The 25,328-nt window shown below is 42.8% G+C and overlaps 1 protein-coding gene across 3 annotated transcripts in view; it reads right to left on the minus strand.

Annotated features, from left to right (window-relative positions):
* Window positions 1-21,190: 21,190 nt before the first annotated feature.
* ASB7 (ankyrin repeat and SOCS box containing 7) overlaps window positions 21,191-25,328 on the minus strand; it is a 44,732-nt gene continuing 40,594 nt past the window's right edge. For all 3 annotated transcript variants that reach the window (XM_044979329.1, XM_044979328.1, XM_044979327.1), the window contains exon 6: window positions 21,191-25,122. In XM_044979329.1, the coding sequence (XP_044835264.1) occupies window positions 24,983-25,122 (140 nt within the window). In that variant the 3' untranslated portion in view covers window positions 21,191-24,982. The remainder of the gene's footprint in view (window positions 25,123-25,328) is intronic.

A 25,328-nucleotide genomic window follows, 5' to 3' on the forward strand; every position in this document is an offset into this window, starting at 1 on the left:
CTTCTCCTTAGATCAGGTCATAACTCAGAACATGACACACTTTCTCCTTGTCCAAAGCGTCACACTATGGGAACTTGAACAGTCACATGGGTCAGGATATCAGTTATCAGTTTTATCTCATCTGAAGGACATTATCCTCAAGCAGCCCTGCAGTCATAGAATCATAGAATCTCAGGGTTGGAAGGGACCTCAGGAGGTCATCTAGTCCAACCCCCTGCTCAAAGCAGGACCAAACCCAACTAAATCATCCCAGCCAGGGCTTTGTCAAGCCTGACCTTAAAAACCTCTAAGGAAGAAGATTCCACCACCTCCCTAGGTAACCCATTCCAGTTCTTCACCACCCTACTAGTGAAAAAGTTTTTCCTAATATCCAACCTAAACCTCCCACTCTGCAACTTGAGACCATTACTCCTTGTTCTGTCATCTTCTACCACTGAGAACAGTCTAGATCCATCCTCTTTGGAACCCCCTTTCAGGTAGTTGAAAGCAGCTATCAAATCCCCCCTCATTCTTCTCTTCTGCAGGCTAAACAATCCCAGTTCCCTCAGCCTTTCCTCATAAGTCATGTGTTCCAGCCCCCTAATCATTTTTGTTGCCCTCTGCTGGACTCTCTCCAATTTATCCACATCCTTCTTGTAGTGTGGGGCCCAAAACTGGACACAGTACTCCAGATGAGGCCTCACCAGTGCTGAATAGAGGGGAATGATCACATCCCTCGATCTGCTGGAAATGCCCCTACTTATACAACCCAAAATGCCATTAGCCTTCTTGGCAACAAGGGCACACTGTTGACTCATATTCAGCTTTTCGTCCACCCTAACCCCTAGGTCCTTTTCCGCAGAACTGCTGCCCAGCCATTCGGTCCCTAGTCTGTAGCAGTGCATGGGATTCTTCCGTCCTAAGTGCAGGACTCTGCACTTGTCCTTGTTGAACCTCATCATATTTCTTTTGGCCCAATCCTCTAATTTGTCTAGGTCCCTCTGTATCCTATCCCTACCCTCCAGCGTATCAACCACTCCTCCCAGTTTAGTGTCATCTGCAAGTTCCCCTTGTCCTCCCCAGCACCACTGACAGACCTACTGCATGACCAGTCCTGCTTTCTGCAGCACCTTGGGATTTTGTCTAGAGGCCTCCCATCCCAGCACTGACGTGGCCTGGCCCCGCTTGGCACGTGAGCAAAGGCCCAGCACAGCCACCAGCAGGATGGCTGGATGCAGAGGACCAGTGAAGAGAAGGGGATTAGTGACTGGGTGGGGCTTTGGGGTTGGAATGTTCTGTGCATTATTCCCCTGCCTTTCTTGAAGGCCCTGTGTAATACACATTTAAACTAAGTAATACTATGAGGGAGGGGGAACATTTACCTGGGTGTCCTTCAGCCTCCTTTCCTTTACAATTGATTTGTTTTTCCTCATCATTTGTAAGTCTAAAGCCTCTTCATTGGCCTCTCTCCAAAAAAGCAGCCTTCTATTGAATAATAGTACCTGCATTAACCCCTGGGTTGCTGGGCCGGCATGGGATAGATGAATCACATGACAACCTCCTACATTTTAATCTCTGTCTCTCTTTGGGCACATCACTTATCCTCTCCAGTTCCCTGACTGGTAAAATGGGGATAGTTACAGAGCTGGCCATCTGCTCATCCTCCAATGTCATCCTATTGGCATCCTGGTCCGAGAAATTTTCTCGGTAGATCAGTCCACATACATCTGGGGTTTGGATTTCATTTTACCATCTTTGCTCTTGGAGACGAAGTAGGAGTCTCTCTCTGTTCTGTTCTCGTGTAGCTCCCTTTCTTTCATTATTCTGACATTCTATCTGTTCTCTCCCAGACTTTTTACATCTGCAATCTTGGAATTTTTCCAGTGTCTGTTCTCCTTAGACATGTTCAAATCCAAGCAGATACTTCTATGAAATCAGGTTGGTTTTGGAGTGATCTAGGTTCATTTTTGTATGACAATTTCCTCTCCACATGGTGCAAGTTGGGGGTTTATTTACTCAGGATATTCTCCCTGCAATGGTAGATTTCTTCTGCTGAAGGTTTTCTTGGTCATTTCAGTGAGTTAGCCATAGAAATTCCTCAACCTCTTTCTTCTGTGATTTACTGAAATCTATTTGGCATACGCAATGTCAAGCTTAAGGTTGTATGCCTTTTTTCCATTGGTGAGAGCATCCAGGAGGTTCCTTACTAGCCTCTCTTACGAAGGTTCTGTCATGCCTGAAGATGGGGGCACAAGGAATCCAGTTAAATTTTACTGGGATAATTGCTTGTGCATTTCTTCATCACTATGTACAAGATAAGGGTTTAACAACATTCACATGATTCATAGACAAGTCCTTCTACTGGATAAACAATATTCAGTCTCATTTCGGATATTGATACTCCTCTCCTTTACTCAGAACTTAACTCCCTGTCCCCAAGGGTTAGAGTCATCCTTCCCCCTCAACTTTCAGTCTTCCCTTATCTTGGCCTTGAATTTCCACTTTCCTCCTACACTTCCCTTGCCTGTAAATCTTACAGCCACCTCTAGAAAGTTACCAGAAATAAGTCCTTATATCTTGACCCTGCCACTTGACTCCGTTTCTGCTGAGAACTTTATTCATGCTTCAATCACATTATACCTAGACTACTGCAATTTCCCTCTTTTCAGAGATCTCAAGAGTTGTTTGGAGAAATACCAAGGGTCTGGAATGCTTTGACCAGACTAATCTCTTGTTCCAGGAAGCAGATGATGTCACCCTATGATCAGTCTACTGCCCTGGATTCCCATCATCCTGAATTTCAAAAGTGTCCGTAGATTTTACTCTTTGGCCTATCCATTTCTGATCCAACAGGGCACAGGCCCAAGATGTTCTGATAGTTTATATAAGCATCTGCGATTTTCAAGTACTTAGCTGAAACTTTTGAGATTTGCCCATCACAAAATACTGTTCTGGAGGGAAAGAGAGTGTGTGTAGGGGCGGGAGCGGGAGGCTGGGGATGGGGGACAAAAACCCTTTTTTCTTCCCATTTGACCTCAGTACTAACGTATCTACAGAACTGTCTATTCTGGAGCACCAAACTATTTTAGCTGCAAATGCAGTTGCAAAGTACAGGTCTGCTGAGCATAGTTTAATGTGGCCAAATACAGAACTGTTAGGCAGAACCATTGTTACAGCTATGTTGCAGGGTGCATACACTCAACATGCTATCCTGAGCTGCCAAGAGCAATGCCTCACTTATTTAGAGGGGGCTGGTGGTGATGAAGGGTTCTGCAAAGCTCACCTTTTCTGGTTGAAACTCTGTAATGAACTTGCAATGGCAGAGTTGAGAAAAGAACTCTGATCTGCCTCCCAGTTTCATATGCAAGGTACATAAGAACATAAGAATGGCTGTACCGGGTCAGACCAAAGGGCCATCTAGCCCAGTATCCTGTCTACCGACAATGGCCAATGCCAGGTGCCCCAGAGGGAGTGAACCTAACAGGTAATGATCAAGTGATCTCTCTCCTGCCATCCATCTCCACCCTCTGACAAACAGAGGCTAGGGACACCATTCCTTACCCATCCTGGCTAATAGCCATTTATGGACTTAGCCACCATGAATTTATCCAGTCCCCTTTTAAACATTGTTATAGTCCTAGCCTTCACAACCTCCTCAGGTAAGGAGTTCCACAAGTTGACTGTGCGCTGCGTGAAGAACTTCCTTTTATTTGTTTTAAACCTGCTGCCTATTAGGCCTCAGCTCCCGTCTCTATAGATTTATCAGTTAGCTCGCTCTCTCTCTCTCACACACACACACACACACTAGGGTGACCAGATGTCCCAATTTTATAGGGACAGTCCCAATTTTTTGGTCTTTTTCTTATATAGGCTCCTATTACCCCCTCACCCCGATCCCGATTTTTCACATTTGTGGTCTGATCACCCTAACACACACACACACACACAAACACACAAAAGTCCCCAGCAAGAGGATGTATCCATATTAAACTCAGATCCATTACTCAACTTGATCTTATTCAAAAGGAAGCAGACTGTTTTTGGACTGTGAATACTTTCCCTTCCCATAAGCAGCATCAGCCGCATCTGCATACTTGCAAAACCAGAAGACATGAGGGCAGGGGGAAGAACCCTCCAGAGATCACATTTTTGTGTGCAGAAAATAAATATATAGAGGCAATAGATGAGGATCCTGAGCTCTGGTTTTAGTGGGATCCCAGATTAAATTAGAATAAAGCAGAACTTCCGTATAGGGGGGATGTAAAAGGGGAAGTGTTACCAAGTAACCAAAGAGGATTATTAGGGCTGCTAAACCTAAACCCAGTTCAATCTGAAACTGCTGCTGTTTTCCACACAGCGACTACAAGGAGCAGGGTGAGAGTCTTGCAGAAAGCCTTCAGGGAAGAATCAGAACAGGACAGTTCATTCAAACACATGTTCTGGGAACACGGAGTGATCAAGTGGACAGAGTTACATCAGTTCCTAATGCAGTATCGGACAGATAACCACATCTCAAACCCACTGATACACGTGGGAATGTGATTATGAGGGTGTTTGTTTCTGTAAATGTCCTGTTTAAGATTACTGCACAACAACTATCAGCACATAGCAAACTATTTTACACCACACCTAGGGCTCACATTAGGACAGTTTATCCAGCAGCTGTTTCAAGATCTTGTTTAAATATTTACTTTTGGGTGTATTGCTTCCTCCCACTTTTTATTCACCCTTTTGGAACCGATTCCTTATTTATACTCCTGCCATCCATGGCTTATATCTGGAAGCCTCCCTTGCTACTGCCAAGCCAGCTGCTGTGACAGAGAGCAAAACACAATGATTCCCTTTCTGGATCAGCTTCTTCAGTCCCACCCTGGAGGTCTTTGCTTTATCTACAGCTCTCTTCCATACCTCTTTTCAACATCTGGGTAGCCCTCTTGAGGCTCTGGAAATAAGCACACACCATACATCCTGCCCCTAAAAAATGACATCTTGCAATAAACACAAAAGCATATGCTTGACTACAATTTGTAATCTCATGCAGAACTATTTGCATCTGCTGGACTCCTTGCAGGGAGGGAGCTACACAGAACACAGGTTTCACATGCACTTTCCCCACTAGGGAAAGACACGCCTGCTCATCTGGGTCTATGTGAAAATGCCAAGATTAGGAGATCTTTTGTGGCAGGCTGCTCTGCATTACGGGATATGCGAATCAGTATTCCAGCCATTTAAAACCAATCAGAGTAGGGCGAATAAATGTTTCTCTCTCCTCCGAGGTGCAGCAACACCTTGGGATGTCTAGCAATAAGCCATCAGCCCTGATGGGACTTTCAATGGAGGCTATCCAGGCCTCCTCCGCCAAAGGAATGAGAGGGATTATCTAGGGCTCTCTTAGGGACGTGACAGACGCTGCAGGAGAAGTGAGAGAGAAAAATCGCACTCACTCATGTGTGTGATCTCTTGGGTCCCACCCTCACTACAAAGCCAACTGACTCACATTATAACAGTCCCCTAGTGTAGATGTAACACTGTGATTAGTAAGTGTTACTTGTCCCCCTCTGTGACCGGATTCACAGATGAGAGCTTGTTCCAACCTCCCACTCAAGCTCAAGCTGCAGAGACTCATGCCTTCAGCTCTGGATCAAGATGGTGGCTCACACAAACAACAGCGTAACAGTGCTTGATAACTCAGCTACAGCCTTGGACTTTTTAGTGCAACTGGGTATCTTGGATGTAGCTGTATTTGTAACATAGATGGTACCTTCCTTGCTTTACAGGGATCAAACAACATAGTTCGAGCTGCTGACAATTTATCTCCCATCTCTATTGTCCCAGAGACACCTGAAGTCAAAGGCTTTGGATCAGCAGTATGGCACATGGGAGTGTTGTCACAATGGAAGCACTGAAAGCACCAGTGTAGGTGATCAGATTCCAGAGTATGGCACACAACATGGAGGTTTTTATCACTGGGAAGCAGAAGGTTTTTAGTGTAACTGGCAAGTTTCATTTTCTTATTCATTAGCCCTTTAACTAAAACAGGGGTCGGCAACCTTTCAGAAGTGCTGTGCCGAGTCTTCATTTATTCACTCTAATTTAAGGTTTCGCACGCCGGTAATACATGTTAACATTTTTAGAAGGTCTCTTTTTAGAAGTCTATAATATATAACTAAACTATTGTTGTATGTAAAGTAAATAAGGTTTTTAAAATGTTTAAGAAGCTTCATTTAAAATTAAATTAAAATGCAGAGCCCCCCGGACCCGTGGCCAGGACCCGGGTAGTGTGAGTGCCACTGAAAATCAGCTCATGTGCCGCCTTTGGCACCCGTGCCATAGGTTGCCTACCCCTGAACTAATCACGCCTCTTGGTCTTTTTAAGTGCACCCAATGTGACAGTGATGACTGTCTGCAGTTCTGCCCTGCAGGATGATGGGTATATTGTAAGCAGGGAGCAGTGTATTAGGTAGAATGCATAACAATTTTAAACTGCTTGATACCCCCAATGAACAAGCGCGCTCTGAGGTACTCTCCATTAGCACTTAAACGTTATTTAAGTAAATGGATGGACTTGAGCTACAGGAGCAGGAAGGCAAAAGGTAACACACAATTGATTAAATCAAAAGGATTATAACTAATAGGGATTATTAAGGACAATAACTGGACAAATGCATTTTACCTTCTTTACATAAACTAGCAGACTACAAGTCTAGTTTAAATGTCATAGTAAAAAGCGTGCAGTTTGTAAGCGTGTTCATTTCTCACCCTTTCGGACCTCTTATGTCAGGCATTATGCCTCTTTTCTGCTTAGTCTACAAAATGCAGGGTCAATCTCTCTGGAGAAGCCATGTGAAAGGGAAACTTGTGGCAGGTCCAAGTGACACTTTGCCCCATCGTCTGCACTGATAAAACCATGCTAGCAGTTTAGAGAGTTGTCCCCAGCCAAAGTCTAGCATGGACTTTCTCTTTTAATTTAAGTGTGTCAAAAATACTGATAAAAACTAGAGTGGGCCAAAAAAGTTGTTTTTCCCACAAGAGTAGACATTTAGCAAAATGTTTGTTTTTCAAAATGTTCTGGGTTTTGATGAAACAGGAAAATGAAAAATGTAGTCTTTCCCCTCAGCAATGTGTCATCGTCTTTTCCCCTGATCTTTCTTTCCCTCTACTGACATTTTTCCAATGGCAGTGAGAGGGGAGAGAAGGGGAAGGGAAAACTGAAAAACCCAGAGAGTGTTCAAAGTCAATTTAAAATTAATTCATTTTCAAAACCTACAGAAAGGAAAATTCAAAGTAGTTTTCCATTAAATGTTTTTCAATGGAGCTGGTCAAGAAGTGGACACAGGAGATTAGCAGCCAACCTGTCCTGATGGTGGTAGGCCTTTTTGATGTCAGAATTCTAGAGGACTGCTACAGAAGTCTATATCCACAAGAACTGACAGAATAAAGTAGATAGTGTCATATTTGGCATGTCAGTTCTTCAGTCAAGCAGGTCCAAGCCACAACATTTGAATCTGAGATAAAAAACTATGAATAATTAGGTCCATCAAACAACATCATATCACAGGTCAGGATGGATAGTAATTTCCACTTGACCATTTTAGAGTATCTGCAGTAGAGGCATGGAGTTTCATAAAGGCAAGGTTAGTCTAGTGGTTAATACACAGGATTGAGATCAAGAGTTCTGGGCTCAATTCCAGATTTTACCCTGCATTTTCTGTGGGATCTTGGGTACAAATCATTTAACAACTGTGTGCCTTGGCTCTCCACCTGAAAAACAACAACTGGGATTAAGCCCTTCTTTCATCCCATCTGTCTCGTCTCTTTAGACTGTAAGGTCCTTGAGGCAAGGATAGTCTCTCACTCCACATTTGTGCAGCAGCAAAATGGGGCCCTGATCTCAGTTGCTATCATAATACGTAACAGAATTACTAGACTTTAGTCTGGCTATTAAGTGAAATATCTGGGCTCAGCACGTATGTTCTTGGAAACAATCAGAGGTCCATTTTGAAGACTAGGAATACCACTTGCTTTGGCCAGAATATCAAGCTGTGGACATTGAAAAACTTGAGTACAGAGATCAGTCAACTTTAACAAAAGAATTTCTATGCTTATCTTAATTATACCAATCATAAAGTTAACATTTTTTAATCACTGAGAAATAAAAAGAACTCTCCCGTTTTGGTTTTAGAAGCAGAAAATAAGTCAAATATTTAAAAAAAAAAAAGAAAATCTCAGCATCACCTTTTATTTCTACTATTAGCCTGCTCACCTCACCCTTATGTTCAGTCATGAGAATAGCAGCTAATAAAATATAGGAAATATATAAATTGTAGGATGTAGTACAGACGTACCATTCATGTAATTATTCTATGATTCTACAATTATTTTTTAAAAAATCTAGTTACTTCTGTAGATGCACACAAAGCATGAAAACTTGATTTACTATATTAACTTACATATTAGGCTGCCCTTTCAGGCATTTTCAGAACTTCATTCAGAGAATTAACTTGCTGTTGAAAATTGGGTCTCAGACCTCTATAACTCATGTCTGAAATCAAGTAGACATCTTTTATTGCCACATTAGGTTGTTCTACAAAAACTTCTCTTTCACGACAACAAGGCAATCAATCAAAAAGATGAACATAAAGAGCCGCCACCACATCCGTCACAATTTGGACCGCCTGACTGTAGAAATGTTGGTATTGGCTATGGTTCAGTAGAATGTCTCACCAAGAATGAAGTTCAGATAACTTGTGCAATGTATGAAATTTACATTTGACAACACAGAATGCACAGTCAGGCATTCTGCATCATCATAGCACTCAAACATTTACTTTGAGAAGAGAAGCACAAAAGGTAGAGTTGTTGCTTCTTTTTGAAGAAAGGAAGAAATTCAGTCAGGTGAGATGTCATTTGTTTTTATAAAAAGTGGCCTCTTGCCCAACCCAAACCACAATATGACAATTGTTGTCTTTAGAAATGGCTCATTCTTTCAAAGTGAGATGGGGTTTCAGTCTGCTCTTTACCACACCTCAGCATTAGTTAAGTAATAACGAAATAATTAAGGCTGGATTTGTTGAAACACCACTCCACTGTAACATCCAACCATGACTGCTTTGTAGGGATGGATCAAGAGAGCTGGAAATATCTTTTTTCTGTGTTAGTCTTCACAGGAAGATACCTTTTTTGAGGTGGGGGTGTGGGAAGATATTTAGGGCCTAGTATCAGAGGGATAGCCGTGTTAGTCTGGATCTGTAAAAGCAGCAAAGAATCCTGTGGCACCTTATAGACTAACAGACGTTTTGCAGCATGAGCTTTCGTGGGTGAATACCCACTTCTTCAGATGCAAGTCATTTAGGGCCTAATTATTAGTGGGGTCCCAGCTAGCCCGTGACTGGTGCACGAGCAAACACACAACATAAGAATGGCCATACGGGGTCAGACCAAAAGTCCATCTAGCCCAGTATCCTGTCTTCCAACAGTGGCCAATGCCAGATGCCCCAGAGGGAATGAATAGAAAAGGTAATCAAGTTGCCCATTCCCAACAATATACAGCCTTTTCCAGTGCTATCACTTGCATGTGCAAGTTCAGATGCCAGCTCAGGTTTAATTCTCCAAAAAGGCATGCTCACAAATGGAGGCTGGGGCTACATTTTTGTAACTATCTGAGTTACTAAGAAGAAAACATCCCTGTATTTGTGAGGTTATAAAAATACCTTCTCAGTTCTTAAGGAGTCAGCTTCTCTGCTGTGTGTTCACTCTTGGAATACACAAGAAGAAAAAGTAATTGAGGTTTTGGCTGACAACCAAAAAGAAGGCATTGGCGGCAAGTACTATCATTTAATGATAAGTCATCACACTGGGCTCAATTGTGCTAGGCAATCTGGTTGTGGCCTGAAGGTGCCATCAAACATAAATGTGAATAAACACAGCTATTATACCTGTCAGAATAAATCACACACATTTGTCTGCTCAGTTCTACATATATACTGCTGTCCTGCATAGCAGACATAGCTACGAAAGTGGGTTGTCTTTGTTTTATGTCAAGCACGTTTTAAAGTTCTAAAGGAGTTTGCCTGTGAGCAGACAGCAGCCATTTTGTTCTTAGAACGGCTAAAGCAGTGGTGGGCAACCTGCGGGCCACACGCGGCCTGTCACTGTAATCCGCTGGCAGGCTGCGAGACAGGGTTTACATTGACTGTCCACAGGCACGGCTGCCCACAGCTCCCAGTGGCATGATTCACTGTTCCCAGTCAATGAGAGCTGCAGGAAGCGACGACCAGAAAGTCCGCAGACATGGCCGGTCAATGTAAACACTGTCTCGCAGCCCTCCAGCTGATTGCTTCTGCGGCCGGCCCGTCAGGGTAAAGTAAAAATGCTGCCAGCATGACATTTATTTTTAAACTCATCTAATAGTAATTTTCCCTTACACAACACAGCACCTTGCTATTAAGGATCTCCAAGAATTTGGTTAATGTAGCCAACCCTCGCAGCACATCTCTGAGGTATTCTCATACCCATATTATAGATGGAGAAAATAAGCCCAGAATGACTTGCTCAAGGTCAGATGGCAAGTTGGCAGGTAGCAACAGAACCAGGAATCCTTATTCCCAGTTCTCCATTCTTGTCAATAGACCACTCTGCTGCCACAGAGGATTATGTAAAATCTTTTCAGGGTTCAACAGATGAAACTAAAAAAATAATTTTAATCTATTTCCTTTGTTATGGTCTTATAGCCCAAGAAACTCTCATAAGGAAAATGAGAAGGAAAAAAAAAAAGAAAAACCTATCAGAAAATTGAGGTAGGGACACTTTTCAAAGAAGGAAGCATATTATGCCTCAACTTGTAATCCTTGTTATCTCAATATTGTGTTAAAGCCTACACGGCAAAACAATGACAAATACCAACAAAATATTCCACATCTCATATTAGCACCAAATCTCAGGGGATGAGGAGCCAGGGAGAGAAACTATATTTGCCAGTCATGTCTTCCTTGGGTTTAGAGATCTTCTTTATTAGTCATAGCATAACCTTTTGGAAGATTATATATATATATATATATATATATATATATATATATATATATAAATAAAGGTATTCAACACTAGTGATAATTCCTGGCAGTTTAATCAGAAGGGTTAAGTTCTGTTGTCTGCCTTAGTATGAATGACAAAGATATTTCATCCTAATATCTTCGAACTGACATATGTGACAAGCATAATGAAAAGTGTGATACAATTAGTGTGTTGGGCTATTTGTCCAGAAGAGGGGTAGGAGGAGGAGTGTATCTACAGGAGTTGACTTGCTGCTCACAATATCCAGAAGTTACATGTGGCATGATAGACGATCTAGAAAGACTGTTAAGCATCTTTTCCTTGAAGCCACTAACTAATCAAGTCTTTATTAAAGGACAAGGCTAGTTCTTGCCATAACCATACATAAGAGCACTGGTAGATGTACAAAATCATGAAAGCAAACAGCTACCTAACAGATGCCCCTATTCTAATTGTTTTTACATGTATGACTGTAAAACAGGTTTTTTTAAGAGAAGGTAATAAACATATCTGAAGAGAAATAAACCTTTTCAATCGGCATAAAGGAAGATGTAAATGACATAGGAGGTAATGGTATTACCCAATAAGGCTAGAAATGTAAAGCTGGAGTAAGTCCCAAGAGCTTTTTGATGTTCTCTTGTCAAGGAAAGGTTCTGGGGGTTACATACCAGGTCCTGGGCATCATGGGAAACAGGAATATTCAAAAGCAGAAAGTCATCATAATATTGAAAAGTTGAGAAAAAAATATTTAATCACCAAGAACAATCTGATTTGAATATCTCCAGTTTTTCCTGCAGTGACTGCCTAAAACAAACATTTAAATGTGAGGGTGTCAAGCCACATGAATCATCCTTAAAGCATTCAGTTTAATTAGACAAGGATAAAGAAGTTTAAACAATGTCACTGGAGCCTCATTCTTTGTATTAACCTCTGTCATAAAGCAGAGCAGTGCAATCAGTAAAAGTGAAAAAGTGATGGTTTAGTTAAGCTTATTTGTTACAGTCACTGCTCTTGCACAAAGTGATTTTTATGGCCATAAACTTCCAGAAGAGTAGAAGTCAAGGTCATGATACCAATGCATCATTCTGGTGGAAGAACTGTACTGAACCTCTCTCCTGTGTTATAGGGGAAGAGAGTGCAGTGGTATCTAGCTGCTTTGTGAGCAAATGCTACGTTAAAATCTATACTGCAGTACACTTCTAGATGACAAAGTGATCAAGGGAATAGTCCCGCATTATTTTCTGTCGCCTCCTTTTACATTTGTGTACAATATGATACATTAAACTGAGATGGATAATGAGCTATTTCTATCCTAGTCAATGTCTGCACTTCACTCACATGACACTTGTCAGGATCTCTTGTGTCATATCCTTGAAGTTTGATAATTATTAACAAAACTCAAAGAGGCCCAGATTGTCAATGGGAGTAAGATGCTTCAATACCTTTGGGGACCTGGCCATAGAGCATACGTATATACACAGGCTGACCGTTCAGCAGAGTACAAAAGGACTTATTGACTGTACATAGCAGGGCCACCCGGGGGGTGGGGGGAGAGAGAAGTGGGGCAATTTGCCCCAGGCCAGAGAGTTTTTTTGGGGCCCCTGGAGCAGGGTCCTTCACTCGCTCCGGGGGCCCTGGAAAACTCTCGCGAGGCCCGGGCCCCCGGAGCTTCTTCCGCTCCGGGTCTTCGGCTGCAATTTGGCAGCGGGGGGTCCTTCCGCTCCGGGACCCGCTGCCGAAGTGCCCCGAAGACCCACAGCGGGGGGTCCTTCCGCCCCGGACCCGCCGCCGAAGTGCCGGGTCTTCGGTGGCAATTTGGCGGCGGGGGCTCCCCGCCGAAGAAGACCCCAGGCCCCCTGAATCCTCTGGGCGGCCCTGGTACATAGTAGTAAATATATTGCTGAATTTAAAAAGGGGGGGGGAATCTAATCTCAGACTACTTTACAGCAAGTATTCACAGCAAATACCACAAGTTCCAGTTGACCAAAAAAAAAAAAGTAATTGAGAACTTGGAAGTATACATCATGTAGATAGAGCTTTACTAAAAAGGATATTTACACAGAAACTATCCCTTTTGCATCAGGGGAAACAGCACAAGGAGATCTTCAGGGGAAGGAGCTCTCCCTACCTGCCAATGATGAACAAGTCCGGTTCTGACCCCAGCTGCAAGCAGGCGAAAAGCACATCTTAATACAAAGAAGAGTTATACAATCCAGTTGTTGCTCTTAACAACGACAGCCAATTCCCCACTGTAGGAGCACAATAATTCTGCATAACAAATATAGGTGAAAGCCACACAATCCAACAAGAACAAAATATACTATAATCACTTCTGGTTTCCAAGTAGGGTGACCAGACAGCAAATGTGAAAAATCTGGACAGGGGGCTGGAGGTAATAGGAGCCTATATAAGAAAAAGACCCCAAAATCGGGACTGTGCCTATAAAATTGGGACATCTGGTCACCCTATTTCCAAGCATGAAGGTGGTAGGGAAATTTGAAAGCAAAAACCAAACCATATGCAGCAGGTGAACATGGAATGCTGTAAAATATACTTGCTAGATGATAGAAACAGAAATTAAGCTACTGTCAACAAATGTAGTGATTTAGAATAAAGCTGAAGTACTACCACATGTCAGCAGAGCTGTTGATAAGCTAAGGAAGTCAGGTTTTTAAAAACAAAAACGAAACAAAAAACAAGACACTGAATCATACCAATTAAGAGCAGATAAGCCTATAGAACAGGGTAGAATGGTTTTAGAGTTTAAGCCATATAAAAGGTATTGTTAAAACTGGCAAATTCAGCTGTATATTAAAAGTGAGAATGATTGCAGTGTAGCTTAAAACAACCCCAAACAACAGCTAAAGTTGAACAGAGCACCGAATAAAGAGTGCACAACTGGACATCAGGCAGGCAGGGACAATGCCCACTAAAGGTAAAGGGGTCTGGTCCCAGTAGCATTGAAAGTCAATATTTAAAACATCATTGACTTCAACAAAGAAGGATCCCACTCAGTGAGACTAAGGCTATATCTACGCTAGCACTTTTGTTGGTAAAAGTTTTGTTAGTCAGGGGTGAGAAAAAGACACCCCAAGCGACAAAAGTCTCACCGACAAAAGCACGTGTGGATATCGCTATGTTGGCGGGAGACGCTCTCCCGCTGACATAGCTCCCGCCATTCATTGGGGGTGGTTTAATTATGTTGACGGGAGAGCTCTCTCCCATCGGCATAGAGCAGCTACACAGGAGCTCTCACACAGTGCAGCGTCAGTAATGTAAGGTCTGTAATGTAGTAATTGAAATCTTTCCTTTGCTTAATGTGGTTGATTCCAGCAAGTCCATGCAAAATAGCTTTAGAGAGAAAAAAAAATCAAAAGTATTGTCCTCAACGTAGTAAAAAGGAAGAAAAGAAGCCAGCCAAGCCTGAGAGAAATATATGAATCCATTTGCCAGATAGAACAGAAAGCTTCTGCATCTCGATTTTTCACAGAAAGTCACTTTTGGAATAGTCTTCATAAAGTATTTGCTAAGTGATTAATATGGTCTAGGCCAGGGGAAGGCAACCTGTGGCACATGTGCCGAAGGCGGCACGCGAGCTGATTTTCAGTGGCACTCACACTGCCCAGGTCCTGGCCACCTGTCCGGGGGGGGGGCTCTGCATTTTAATTTCATTTTAAATGAAGCTTCTTAAACATTTTGAAAACCTTATTTATTTTACATACAACAATAGTTTAGTTATATATTATAGACTTATAGAAAGAGACCTTCTAAAAACGTTAAAATGTATTACCTGCACGCAAAACCTTAAATTAGAGTGAATAAATGAAGACTCGGCACACTACTTCTGAAAGGTTGCCGACCCCTGGTCTAATCACTATTAAAAGCATTGCAGTAGATTTCACTGACAAATAAAAAACAAATTAGAAGTAGCATCATGAAATAAAATGTTCTAGTTGAACCAGTAGCATAGTCCTGTCAACATATGTTGCAGTATTTTGCTTGACCTTTGGCCAGTTTGACCAATTAGAGTGACAGCTGGTTGTGCGGATGTACACGTTTGTTAAAAGTGTTCAAATCTCAGCTCTCTGTAGTTCCATTGAGTTGAAACATGGCATTAATTCAGCAAAGATGCACACAGGAAGTTTGGTCTTGAACAAGGAAGTAGTGCTAGTCTTTAAACAAAACAAAGATAGAAATAGTCAGGGTATCTAAAAGCACTAACGCCTTAAAAAAATAGAACCATATTATATCCTGAATTGCAACTTCTCTGCTTTATATACAATGGATATACAAATAGCTTGCCACCTTCTCTCTCACACCCCAAACCTGGCTCAAAGCCAGAAAAATCACAGCAGTGAAAATAGCGCACACCTCTCTTCCCCTTCACCCACAGACACACCTTACTGTTACCACAACTACCGTACGTCACAGACCACACACCACAACAATAACTACAACTCTCAATCGTCCTTCCCTCCCACACACCTCCTTACCAAACTACACTCACTTAACTGTATAGGAGGAGAAGGGGATAGTTGGGTAATGGTGCTAACGGGAGGCTCGCTTCACTGGGGCAGGAGGGAGGAAGGGAGGGGCAGAGGTAAGCTTGCAGTGCATGGTCTATAGCAGGGGCAAGCAAACTACGGCCCGTGGGCCACCTCCGGCCCATGGGACTGTCCTGCCCGGCCCCTGAGCTCCTGGCCTGGGAGGCTACCCCCGCCCCTCCCCCGCTGTCTCCCCTCCCCCGCAGCCTCAGCTTGCTCCGCCACTGGCGTGATGCTCTGGGCGGCCGGGCTGTGAGCTCCTGGGGCAGCGCAGCTGCAGAGCCCGGCCTGACCTGGTCTCTGTGCTGCGTGGTGGTGGCGGCGGCAGCGTGGCCTAGTTCCAGCCAGGTGGCGCGGCTGTAGCACTGCCAGCCACCGGTGCTCCAGGCAGCGCGATAAGGTGGCAGGAAGTGGGGGGTTGGATAGACGGCAGGGGAGTTCGGGATGGTGGTCAGGGGGCAGGGGTGTGGATGGTGGTCGGGGGGGAACCGGGGTTGAATGGGGGCGGGGGTCATGGGGGGCAGTCAGGGGACAGGGAGACGGGGTGGTTAGATGGGATGGGGTCCCGGGGGGCTGTCAGGAATGAGAGGAGGGATTGGATGGGGCGGCAGGGGTTCAGGAGTCCCAGAGGGGCTGTCAGGGAACAGTGGGAGGGGGAGCTGGATGGGGCAGGAGTCCTGGGGGGGCAGATAGGAGGAGGGGGCCGGCCACGACTCCCTCCCCTAACTGGCCCTCCATACAATTTGCGAAACCCGATGCGGCCCTCAGGCCAAAAAGTTTGCCTGCCCCGGTCTATAGTATATGGTAGTTGCGATCACAGTGAGGTGTGTGTCTGGGGGCGAAGACGGGGAGGGTATGCACCATGCTTGCCATCATCCTCAAACAATCATTACAATCTAATTTACTCACATTTTTATGAATTCAGACACCTGGCCCATTCGTCCTCCTTCCACCACTCCACGCATTCAGTCCGTACATGTCAATCTGCATTTATTCAAACCTCCCTTTCCTATCCTATCTTTCCACCCACGCAGCCATTCGGCCCATACTTCCCAGACACCCCATCTACCCATCCATTCCACACTCACCCCTCTGAGTACACCAGCACACACTGAATACGTACAGCCACCCATTCTGTACACCCTCCCCACCCATTCTATGTGCACCTCTGCCCGTCCCACACACACCACATCACCTCTCTACACATCTTACCCATTCATTCCACGCACGTGTCCCATCAGCCCCAGGAACAGTTCACGTTCCACGAGGGGAGGGAAAGCTCAGCCCTGCCACTCAGAGGCAAAGCCCAGGGGAAGGGCAGGGTTTCCTTGTGTACAGTGGAAGTCCCATGTCTCTCAATAAACACCTCTGGTGCGTGACTCCCTGCTCTGACCCCATCTCTGCTTCTCCTACGCAAAAAACAGGCGCACAGCCTTACTTCCCATGCCTCTGGCTCTCCCCCAGTATCTGATCTCCCACCCGTAATTCCTGGCTCCTCTTTCCCTAGGCAGAAAGTCACCCCCAAAGCCCCTCTGTATCCCCAACAGAGGTCAAACCAGCCTCATCATCCTATTCCCCCAAATCCCTAATACACACATCCTCCTGCATCCAAGCTCCTCACTCCCTCAGGCAGCAGGTCCCTGCTTTTCCCCTAGTGCAATGCCTGGACTTTGCAACGAAGCCATGTCAGGCAGTGAGGCCTCCAGAGTCCTCAATCCCACCCCTGTGACCATGAGATGAGGCTCCAATATGTCTGCCCCCACCCAACTTCTATTCTTTTAGTGCCCCAGAGTATGTCTAAACCCTCGAACTCCTCCATCTGCCTCTGATCCCATCCCCAGGACCCTCAGCTGCCCTCTTACTTCTGGGAAGGCCCCAGGGCCCCCCATAGTCTACACCTCCTAATCTGTCTTCAGGGGATGCCTGGCTACCCCGCATCTCCAGTCTTCGAGGGGTCAAATCGCCCCCTCCCCCCCCCACAAAGAGTGCCAGGATCATCACAGGGAGGAATAGAGCCTTGTCACCTGGTGGGCAGCCAGAGCTAACTCCTGCCCAGCCCTGACAGCTGGGCAGGCTCCACCCAGTAGAGCAGCGGTTCTCAAACTGGGGGTCAGGACCCCTCAGGGGGTCACAAGGTTATTACATGGGGGGGTCACAAGCTGTCGGCCTCCACCCCAAGCCCCGCTTTGCCTCCAGCATTTATAATGGTATTAAATCTATTAAAAAGTGTTTTTAATTTATAAGGGGGGGGGTCGCACTCAGAGACTTGCTATGTGAAAGGGGTCGCCAGTACAAAAGTTTGAGAGCCACTGCAGTAGAGGGATTTGATGTCAATAGCGAGTTTCCTCATCACATAGGAAAGAAAACCAGTCCCACAGGGCCTCAGTTTGCCTGCAGAGTTGGGCCCCATCAAGCATGGAGAAGCTGCATCGCCACAGCTCTTGAGTGAAGCGGGGCAGTGGCCCCCAAGACTGGAATGGGCAGCATATGGGCAGCCCCTGAAGACATATGAAAAAAGACTGGCCCTGGGGAGGTCAGCAGCAGAGGGGCTAGAGGCACATAGGCAACCCCAGAGCTAGCAGGCGCTGAGATCAAAAGGCTGAGCACTTCACCAGCATCTGCCCTTTGTTTACGCAGACGACATGGAGGAGACTTGAACTCTGCGAGGTAGGGTGAGGGAGTAGGCTGCCATCAACCTGTGTAGCAGCTCCCAATGGCTCTCCTTCCCCGGGAGGCAGGTGACTGTAAAAAAAATAGCTAGTGAGAGGGGATTTCCTCCACAGAAGGGCCTGAAAACATGTCACCCACAGGGAAAAGCCATATAGAGTAGGCAGGCCTGTCGGTGCTGTTCAGCTACCTAACTTTTAATTTCCTTAGTTGTGTGGCTTTGAGGGAGGTATGTAAGGAGAGTAACAGCCCTAACTACTTCACAACCCAGCTTATATTAGATTTGCTATTTTGTAGGTTTTTATAAAGCATTCTTAAGTAGGGGGTTGGCTGCAGGGGAGCAGACTTACAAGTGGGGTGCAAATTCAACAGCTAATGGAGAAGACGCTAATACACCAGGAGTGGTGATGCATACAGTTATGTGCAAAGAGTTTCTCCATTAGCAACGCTTGGTGCATAGGAAGGAATAATAGCCTAAATTCTCATTTATTATTATTATTATTATTTCTTTTAAAGAAGAGACTACATATTTCAAAAGATCTACTCAGGCTACACTTCTCTACTGAAGTTTGAGTAGATATACAGTGAAAGAAATCAAGTTGACAATGGCTCCGCCAACAACCCATGAAAAAATCTCAGTCACAGCAACATTTCAAACCTTTCCTGTTAATGTTGGGAAACCAAACTTACTGGCTACCTATTTTTAGAGAAGGCTTAATTCCTTTTTTATAATGTAACTCCAACTATGGAGTTGCTAGCAGGGCACTTCCATAACATTGTAAATACATTTCAAAAAGACTCTTTCACAGCAGGGCTGAAAGCTGAAACTCCAGTGGAGTTACTCTGGATTTATGCCAATATAAGAGTAGCATTTGGTATTATATATAACTGAGATTATGTAACCAGTAGAGCAGCATGATTACAAACTTTTGCTATACCTGGGACAGTAATGCAACTGTAAATCGAAGCTTTACACTTATTCGGTTTCTATTTTGCAGCCAGTTTGGGTGTCATTTCTTATTTTGTACATAATAGTTTAAAAAACGATGAAGCTATGCCCTTCAATGTACCTTGCTATACAACCAAACAGTCAAGGAAATTCTGTAAGGGGTGCTTTCTCCAGTAGACCCATTGTTCTCAAACACATCTCACATAGGAAAATGCAAGCTCCACTACCTGGTAACAATGGGCAAGTTAACAGGATCTCTTGGTTGTGCTTCCATATCCATACACAAAGGGGACCCTCTGCAGAGAGGGAGATCAGCCTACTCCGCAGCATTCTCCCACATTTCCCCCGGATCCCACAAAGAGCATGCAGACACCCCGCAGGGTTCCAACGAGTGAGCAGAAAGCAGGTGGAGTATGGATCTCTTCACTGGATAATGCAGCTCCAGGTTCCAACTATCCATGGCTTCGCCTGCATGGAGTGGATCCCTACAGAATCCATTGGCTGAGGAAATCGTGGCAGCTCAGCTCCATGAAGTGATGTACACTTCTAACTTAGCTTAATCTCATGAAAGCAAGAAAACAAACAAAACTGTTAATTTTTAACATTATAACTCAAGAAATCAACAAAAAGTAGAAGAGAAGATTGCTACTGTCACTGGCAAGTCTGAATGATAAAATTTCAACACATGTATAACATTTTTTCAGTTTCAAAATACAGTTCAAAAGCCCTGAGATAGGTGTCAGCCTCAGTCTACAAAGAGAAAACAGAAAGAATAGAGAGAGGTGAAGAATCTCTGCCAAGGCTTCACAGAGAATCAGTGGCAGAGCCAGAAAAGAACTCAAGATTAGGAGTTCTTAGTTCCCATCCCCTGCAGGCCATTCTGCCTCTTGGTAATAAGTCAATTTTTGCATCTACTGTTTACAAAAAATCATTTTTTCTGGCACCACGACAAACAATATACGTTGTAACATAAAATAAAGCACAATTTCCAGTAATGCCGGCATACTGATTACACTGGACTGTTATCTATGCATAATCTTATTTGTCAACAGCTTGCAAACCCATTACTGCTGTAAACAACTGCATGTATCACGAACTGTTTTTCAGCTGACAATTAAACAAACGCAGGAAATAGGATACATAAACAGGAGCACCACTGACAACAGCATTTAGAAAATTCACTAGTCTTCCAAATCTGTCCAGTCTGTTAGTAACATCGTTTAGCTGCTTGGAATTTATGAGTCATGGTGAAATGTGTTGCACAGAATCTGCACATCCAAATTCAGTTTTTGTATCTTGCTCTTTAAAGGGGTGCTATTGAGTAATAGGGAAAATCTCCTTCTCCACCAGCTTTTAATGAAGTATAATATTTGTAATGGCTACCGGAGCAATGATTAGGGTTCTAATCCAGTTCCCGCCCTCTCCACCCACTTAATCCCCCCCAAAAAAGTCATAACTTGTACTTTACAAAGGCTCCTGGTGGACCCAAGCTGTTTGTTCGTTCTCAGTTCCCACCTGAATGATATATTCAGAAGTAGCCTTGCTTATTCCATTTTTTCAGTATTTAAAAAAAATTACACTGCATACCGACAGATCCATTTGCAAAACATCCCTTCTATTTGGCCATCATTTTTTGCACACTCATTTGCACATGGAGATGATGAGGGTGGTGTAAGTTTTATAGCCTGTGCATGCAAGTGAGTGTATAGAAACGTGTGTATGGAAATGATTAGAGGCTGGGTTGATCCCCCTTTGGCAGTCCAGCCCTGACTGCCCAAGTTTGCCCTTAGATTTACTGACGCAATGCACTAAGTTCAGGGTGATCTGCATTCGTAGCTCAATGCAGAACTGAGCCTCAACAGCTAAGTTTACACATCATTCGTTATCCATTGTCATTACTGCATTAAGAGTTTTCAGGAAGGACAGACATTGAGGGAAAGCTGCAAAATGATACTATATTATTGAAACATTGGATTAGAAATAAATAGAACATGAACCCAAAAGATTTTACCAGATTTAAATATTTTTAAAATTCAAACTGACCCAAAGCAGAACTTACATTACAAAAGAAGAACAAAATACATCATGATACTGATAACACAAAAAGGTGCATGGAAGCTAGATTTGTGGGCAAATTGTGAATTGCTCTTGTCCCAGTGACATTCTGGGCTCTGGATCAACTTTATTGAGAAGTTAAGATTTAAAATTTCCATATGGTCCACTCTGGTAAACAAACTGTATGTTCTCTTTCGCTTCAGGGTGTCTGTCTGACAAATTAATCATGCTAGTCGTCTTTGTCCAGATGTGTTCTCTTGTTATTGCCAGCTATAGCCAGAAAACTAAATTCTCCACGCTATCCCAAGGAAGCCAGAGTTATTCCAAGCATGACTGACGATGAATTAAAAAACCAAAACACTCAAAAGCTTTTCAAACTAACAAGTATTGTCTATAATGTAGTAAATAGTTTAGAAATATGGTAATTAAATAATCTAAAAAACCCACTCTTACTCTGCTGTACATTTATAAACACATATTTACAAAAATCTTTCTGCTTTGTTTTTAAAGGATGAGGTTTGCAGTTTATTAATGATCAGAATCGTTTGCTTGCCTGTTTCTTTGGTGTATTTGCCAATTTTACTATTATTAATTATTATTATTCAATAAAATGACCACCAATGTATATTAAGGGAATGAAATTAAGATATGTAATACATTTCTATTCTGTACTCATCTTTCCACATTCTAATTCAAAAGATTATGGAAAACCAAATCACTGTGTGTTTTCTAACTACTTGTGCATTATACCCATTTAAGAGAGTGACAACAGAATAGATCCACAACATTCAAATCTAGTTGGCTTGAATGATGAATAAACCCTGTTCTTTACTAACTTAATTACGTGCTACAGTTTAAGTATATAAATAGTCCCACTGAGGTCAACAGGACTACACAAGCACATGCTTATCTGAAAGACCATAAGTGCTTTGCTGAATCGGCACCCTAAGGCCTGATCCAAAGCCCAGTGGAAGTCTTTCCATTGACAGCAGTGAGATTTGGATCAGGTCCTTTGACAATTTACCCTCCCTAAAGGGGATTAGACTTCTGCATTTTTTTTTAATTTTTTTTTTAAAGAAAGGTTTCGCACTGGCCTAAAATGTAAAAGTGTTTCCTTTAAGTGTCAGTTACTAAAAATACCAAACCTCACTCAATAAATAATGGAATGACACACTTCTTCATTAAATAGCATTTCTGTTACCAGCAAAGTCTTTCATAATTTTCTGAAGTCACAGCAGCACAACAGAACAAATAATTTATCTTCATGTGGATTCTGACTAAGATACAGTCTAAATTATGTCAGAAAAGATTCCTGTAAAAATGCACCTTCACTGATGGGGAAGAAAATGGTTTAAAACCAAGCAAGTTACTTAGGAAAGCAGATGAACAACATTAAATACTTTAAACAAAGAATGTTAAGGTTCTGTATCTACGTAACTCTGATTCTTCAGTTTTGTTAAGAGCTGCCATCCCATTCCTAATGTGCCTCAGTATGCCTAGGTACTGCCGAACTTAAAGCAGAAGAGATCAGCCGTTCAGTAGTACCTTTAATGAATACTCAAAACACCTAACAGCACTCTCTCTCTCTCCACACTATAATGCCACCAATGTGCTTCAGCTATGACCCAGAGGAAGCACTATATATAGAGTAGAGTTGTCTTGCCCAGTTATTCTCTGGCCTCTTTGCTGCGGCTGCCAATAAGGGTCTACATTAGCAACAACTGTGGTGATTGATGTGTGGTGTGGACAGTTGACAAACTCGCTTCCTACAGACTGCTATTATATTAACTTTTGGTCACTGATGAAGCAGGTTTGATTTGAACTGGTGAGTCAGAGATGAAAGGCTCCACATCCTGCTACCCCTTCTCTGAGCCACTGAGTCTCTAAAATCACCCATTGTTCGGAAACCTGTGCAAGGCTAGGCACAATAGGGTGAGATAATCCTTGCTGCCATGGTTCCTGTGCATCCATCATTAGCAACAAGATTCGTGCTTGAGGAAACTACAATCCCTGGCTTCAAGGAATTAGGGATGAACCAGCAGAGTTAAACTAAATGTACTTGCTTTCCTTGCTTTCACTTTTTTTTTTTTAAATGTAACATTTTGAAAGGGACAGTGTGAAAAATGAATAGTCAACATGGTTTCTCCAATCTCCCAGCTTCCATTGAGATCACTAGTATGAGAGAGCTGCTGATATTATAAAGGCTCTTTTGGAGTCATTACAATGGCAAAGCAGGAGTAGAAAACATCGACAAGAACTTTACACTAACTCCATAATCCCTTGAAAATGAAAACAGTGAAATGGTTGCACAATTTGGTCCATTTCTGTTTGGTGCTGAGGCCTTCTGTTTCCACTGACAACTAGGAACAGGCTCTTTATCAGGTCTTATTAATGCTTATGATGAAAACACAAAATTAAAAGGTAAATGTAACTTGCCAGTTTCAGGTTAAGAACCACCCACTTAGTGTTTGCAAAATTTAAGCTTCTAATGCTAAGGGGACTATTTTCTTGTCAGTGCACAAGGAACACCCAAATTAATGGGGGTTATGTGCACTTATCAATGGAGACTACATCCTAGTCAACTTCAAGCAAATCAAAAACAAAATTTGAACGCAACAAAAAAAATGGTAACCCCTTTAAAACAAAATGACTTAGCCGAATAATAGCAATTTAAAGAGAGATCTGGCCTAACAAGCTCTATGCAAAATTTCATCTCAAAGGGAAAACAAAACAGCCAAGTTATACATTCAACAAATTCAGGGATTGTAACAGCAACTGACACATCATTATAGCATTGCTGCATCAATGCTACAATAAAGCAGCAGTTTCTATTTTCACAAATAATGCATTGAGACTAAGTAAGAAATGGTGCGAAAGTCACACAATCATGGACAAAATCCATTAGAAAGATTATTGCACAGGAGGCACTGTATCAGAAACAGAATACATTGGCTTCAAAATCTAAACTTGTTTCCCCTTAACTTAATGTAAAAAATAGAGACTGTATGACTCTGTGCAGTGTACTGTCACTGTTAAAAATATAGTTACAAACAATAGCCCACTTACAGAGAATATCAGGAAAGCAGAGATCCTGGATTTATGGACATCCAAACTACAGTAATTAGGAAAAAGAACAGTATAAAAAGAGCCAACGTATACATTTTAAAATTGAACAGAGTGACTGCATTTTTAAAAAGTTTCCATATGGCATTTGTACAGTATGTCCCAGGAAACCTTGGTTACAATTCTCAAAATGATACATATGGGCAGAGGTTTACACCTACACAAAGTCCCATCAATCAAAGAGACTGTGTGGACATAAAGGTCTGCCCACATGGGTCCCTTTGCAGGACTGGTGCCTTAGTCTCCAAACCTCATTTTGTTTAACAATCGCTCAGATGGCTTACAATACTACGCATGCCAATCAGAACCAATCACTTCCTTTGAATACGCTATGTTCCATTTCCATTGCAAGTCTGCACGCCTCATTTAAAAAAAACAACAAATTTTTAAAATGTAATATTGTATAGAAAGCTTGGACCATGTAAACTTGGACCAAGAAACCAAAAAATTAAGACCTTCTAGCATGTGGTATAAAAAACTCAAGGAAGTGTATACCTGCCTTCTGACTTACAGAAAAATCAGAATTTGCATAGGATATACTTTGTGCAAGGCAACAAGCCTCTTTAAGTATCTGGAATATTACTAAGCTTGCTCAGAGTTCTTTTCATCGTGGATATCAGATATCATCAAACTTGTGTTTTAAATAGTCTTTGATGACCTTGGCAATGGGTAGTTCATCAAGCAGTTTTAGGTTTTGAAGGCCTATACACTGGCGGATTTTAATTCGGCATAGATCTTGCAAGTTTCTGGGCTGTCCTGAAATGAAAGACAAAAGGAACATATTTAAGTAAGATAATCACATTTAAGATGTGCTTCAAAAGTTTATTTATATTATTTATAAGTCCAGCTCTGAAGATGAACAAGCAGTCAACTTAGAGGGTATGATTTAAGCAATTCAAGGATCATATAGCAAAGTATAATAATCGCACTTTCACCCCTCCAACCAAGAGAAAAGGCCTTTC

This window comes from Mauremys mutica, chromosome 11 (assembly GCF_020497125.1).
Source record: "Mauremys mutica isolate MM-2020 ecotype Southern chromosome 11, ASM2049712v1, whole genome shotgun sequence".
NCBI classification, from domain to species: Eukaryota; Metazoa; Chordata; order Testudines; family Geoemydidae; genus Mauremys; species Mauremys mutica.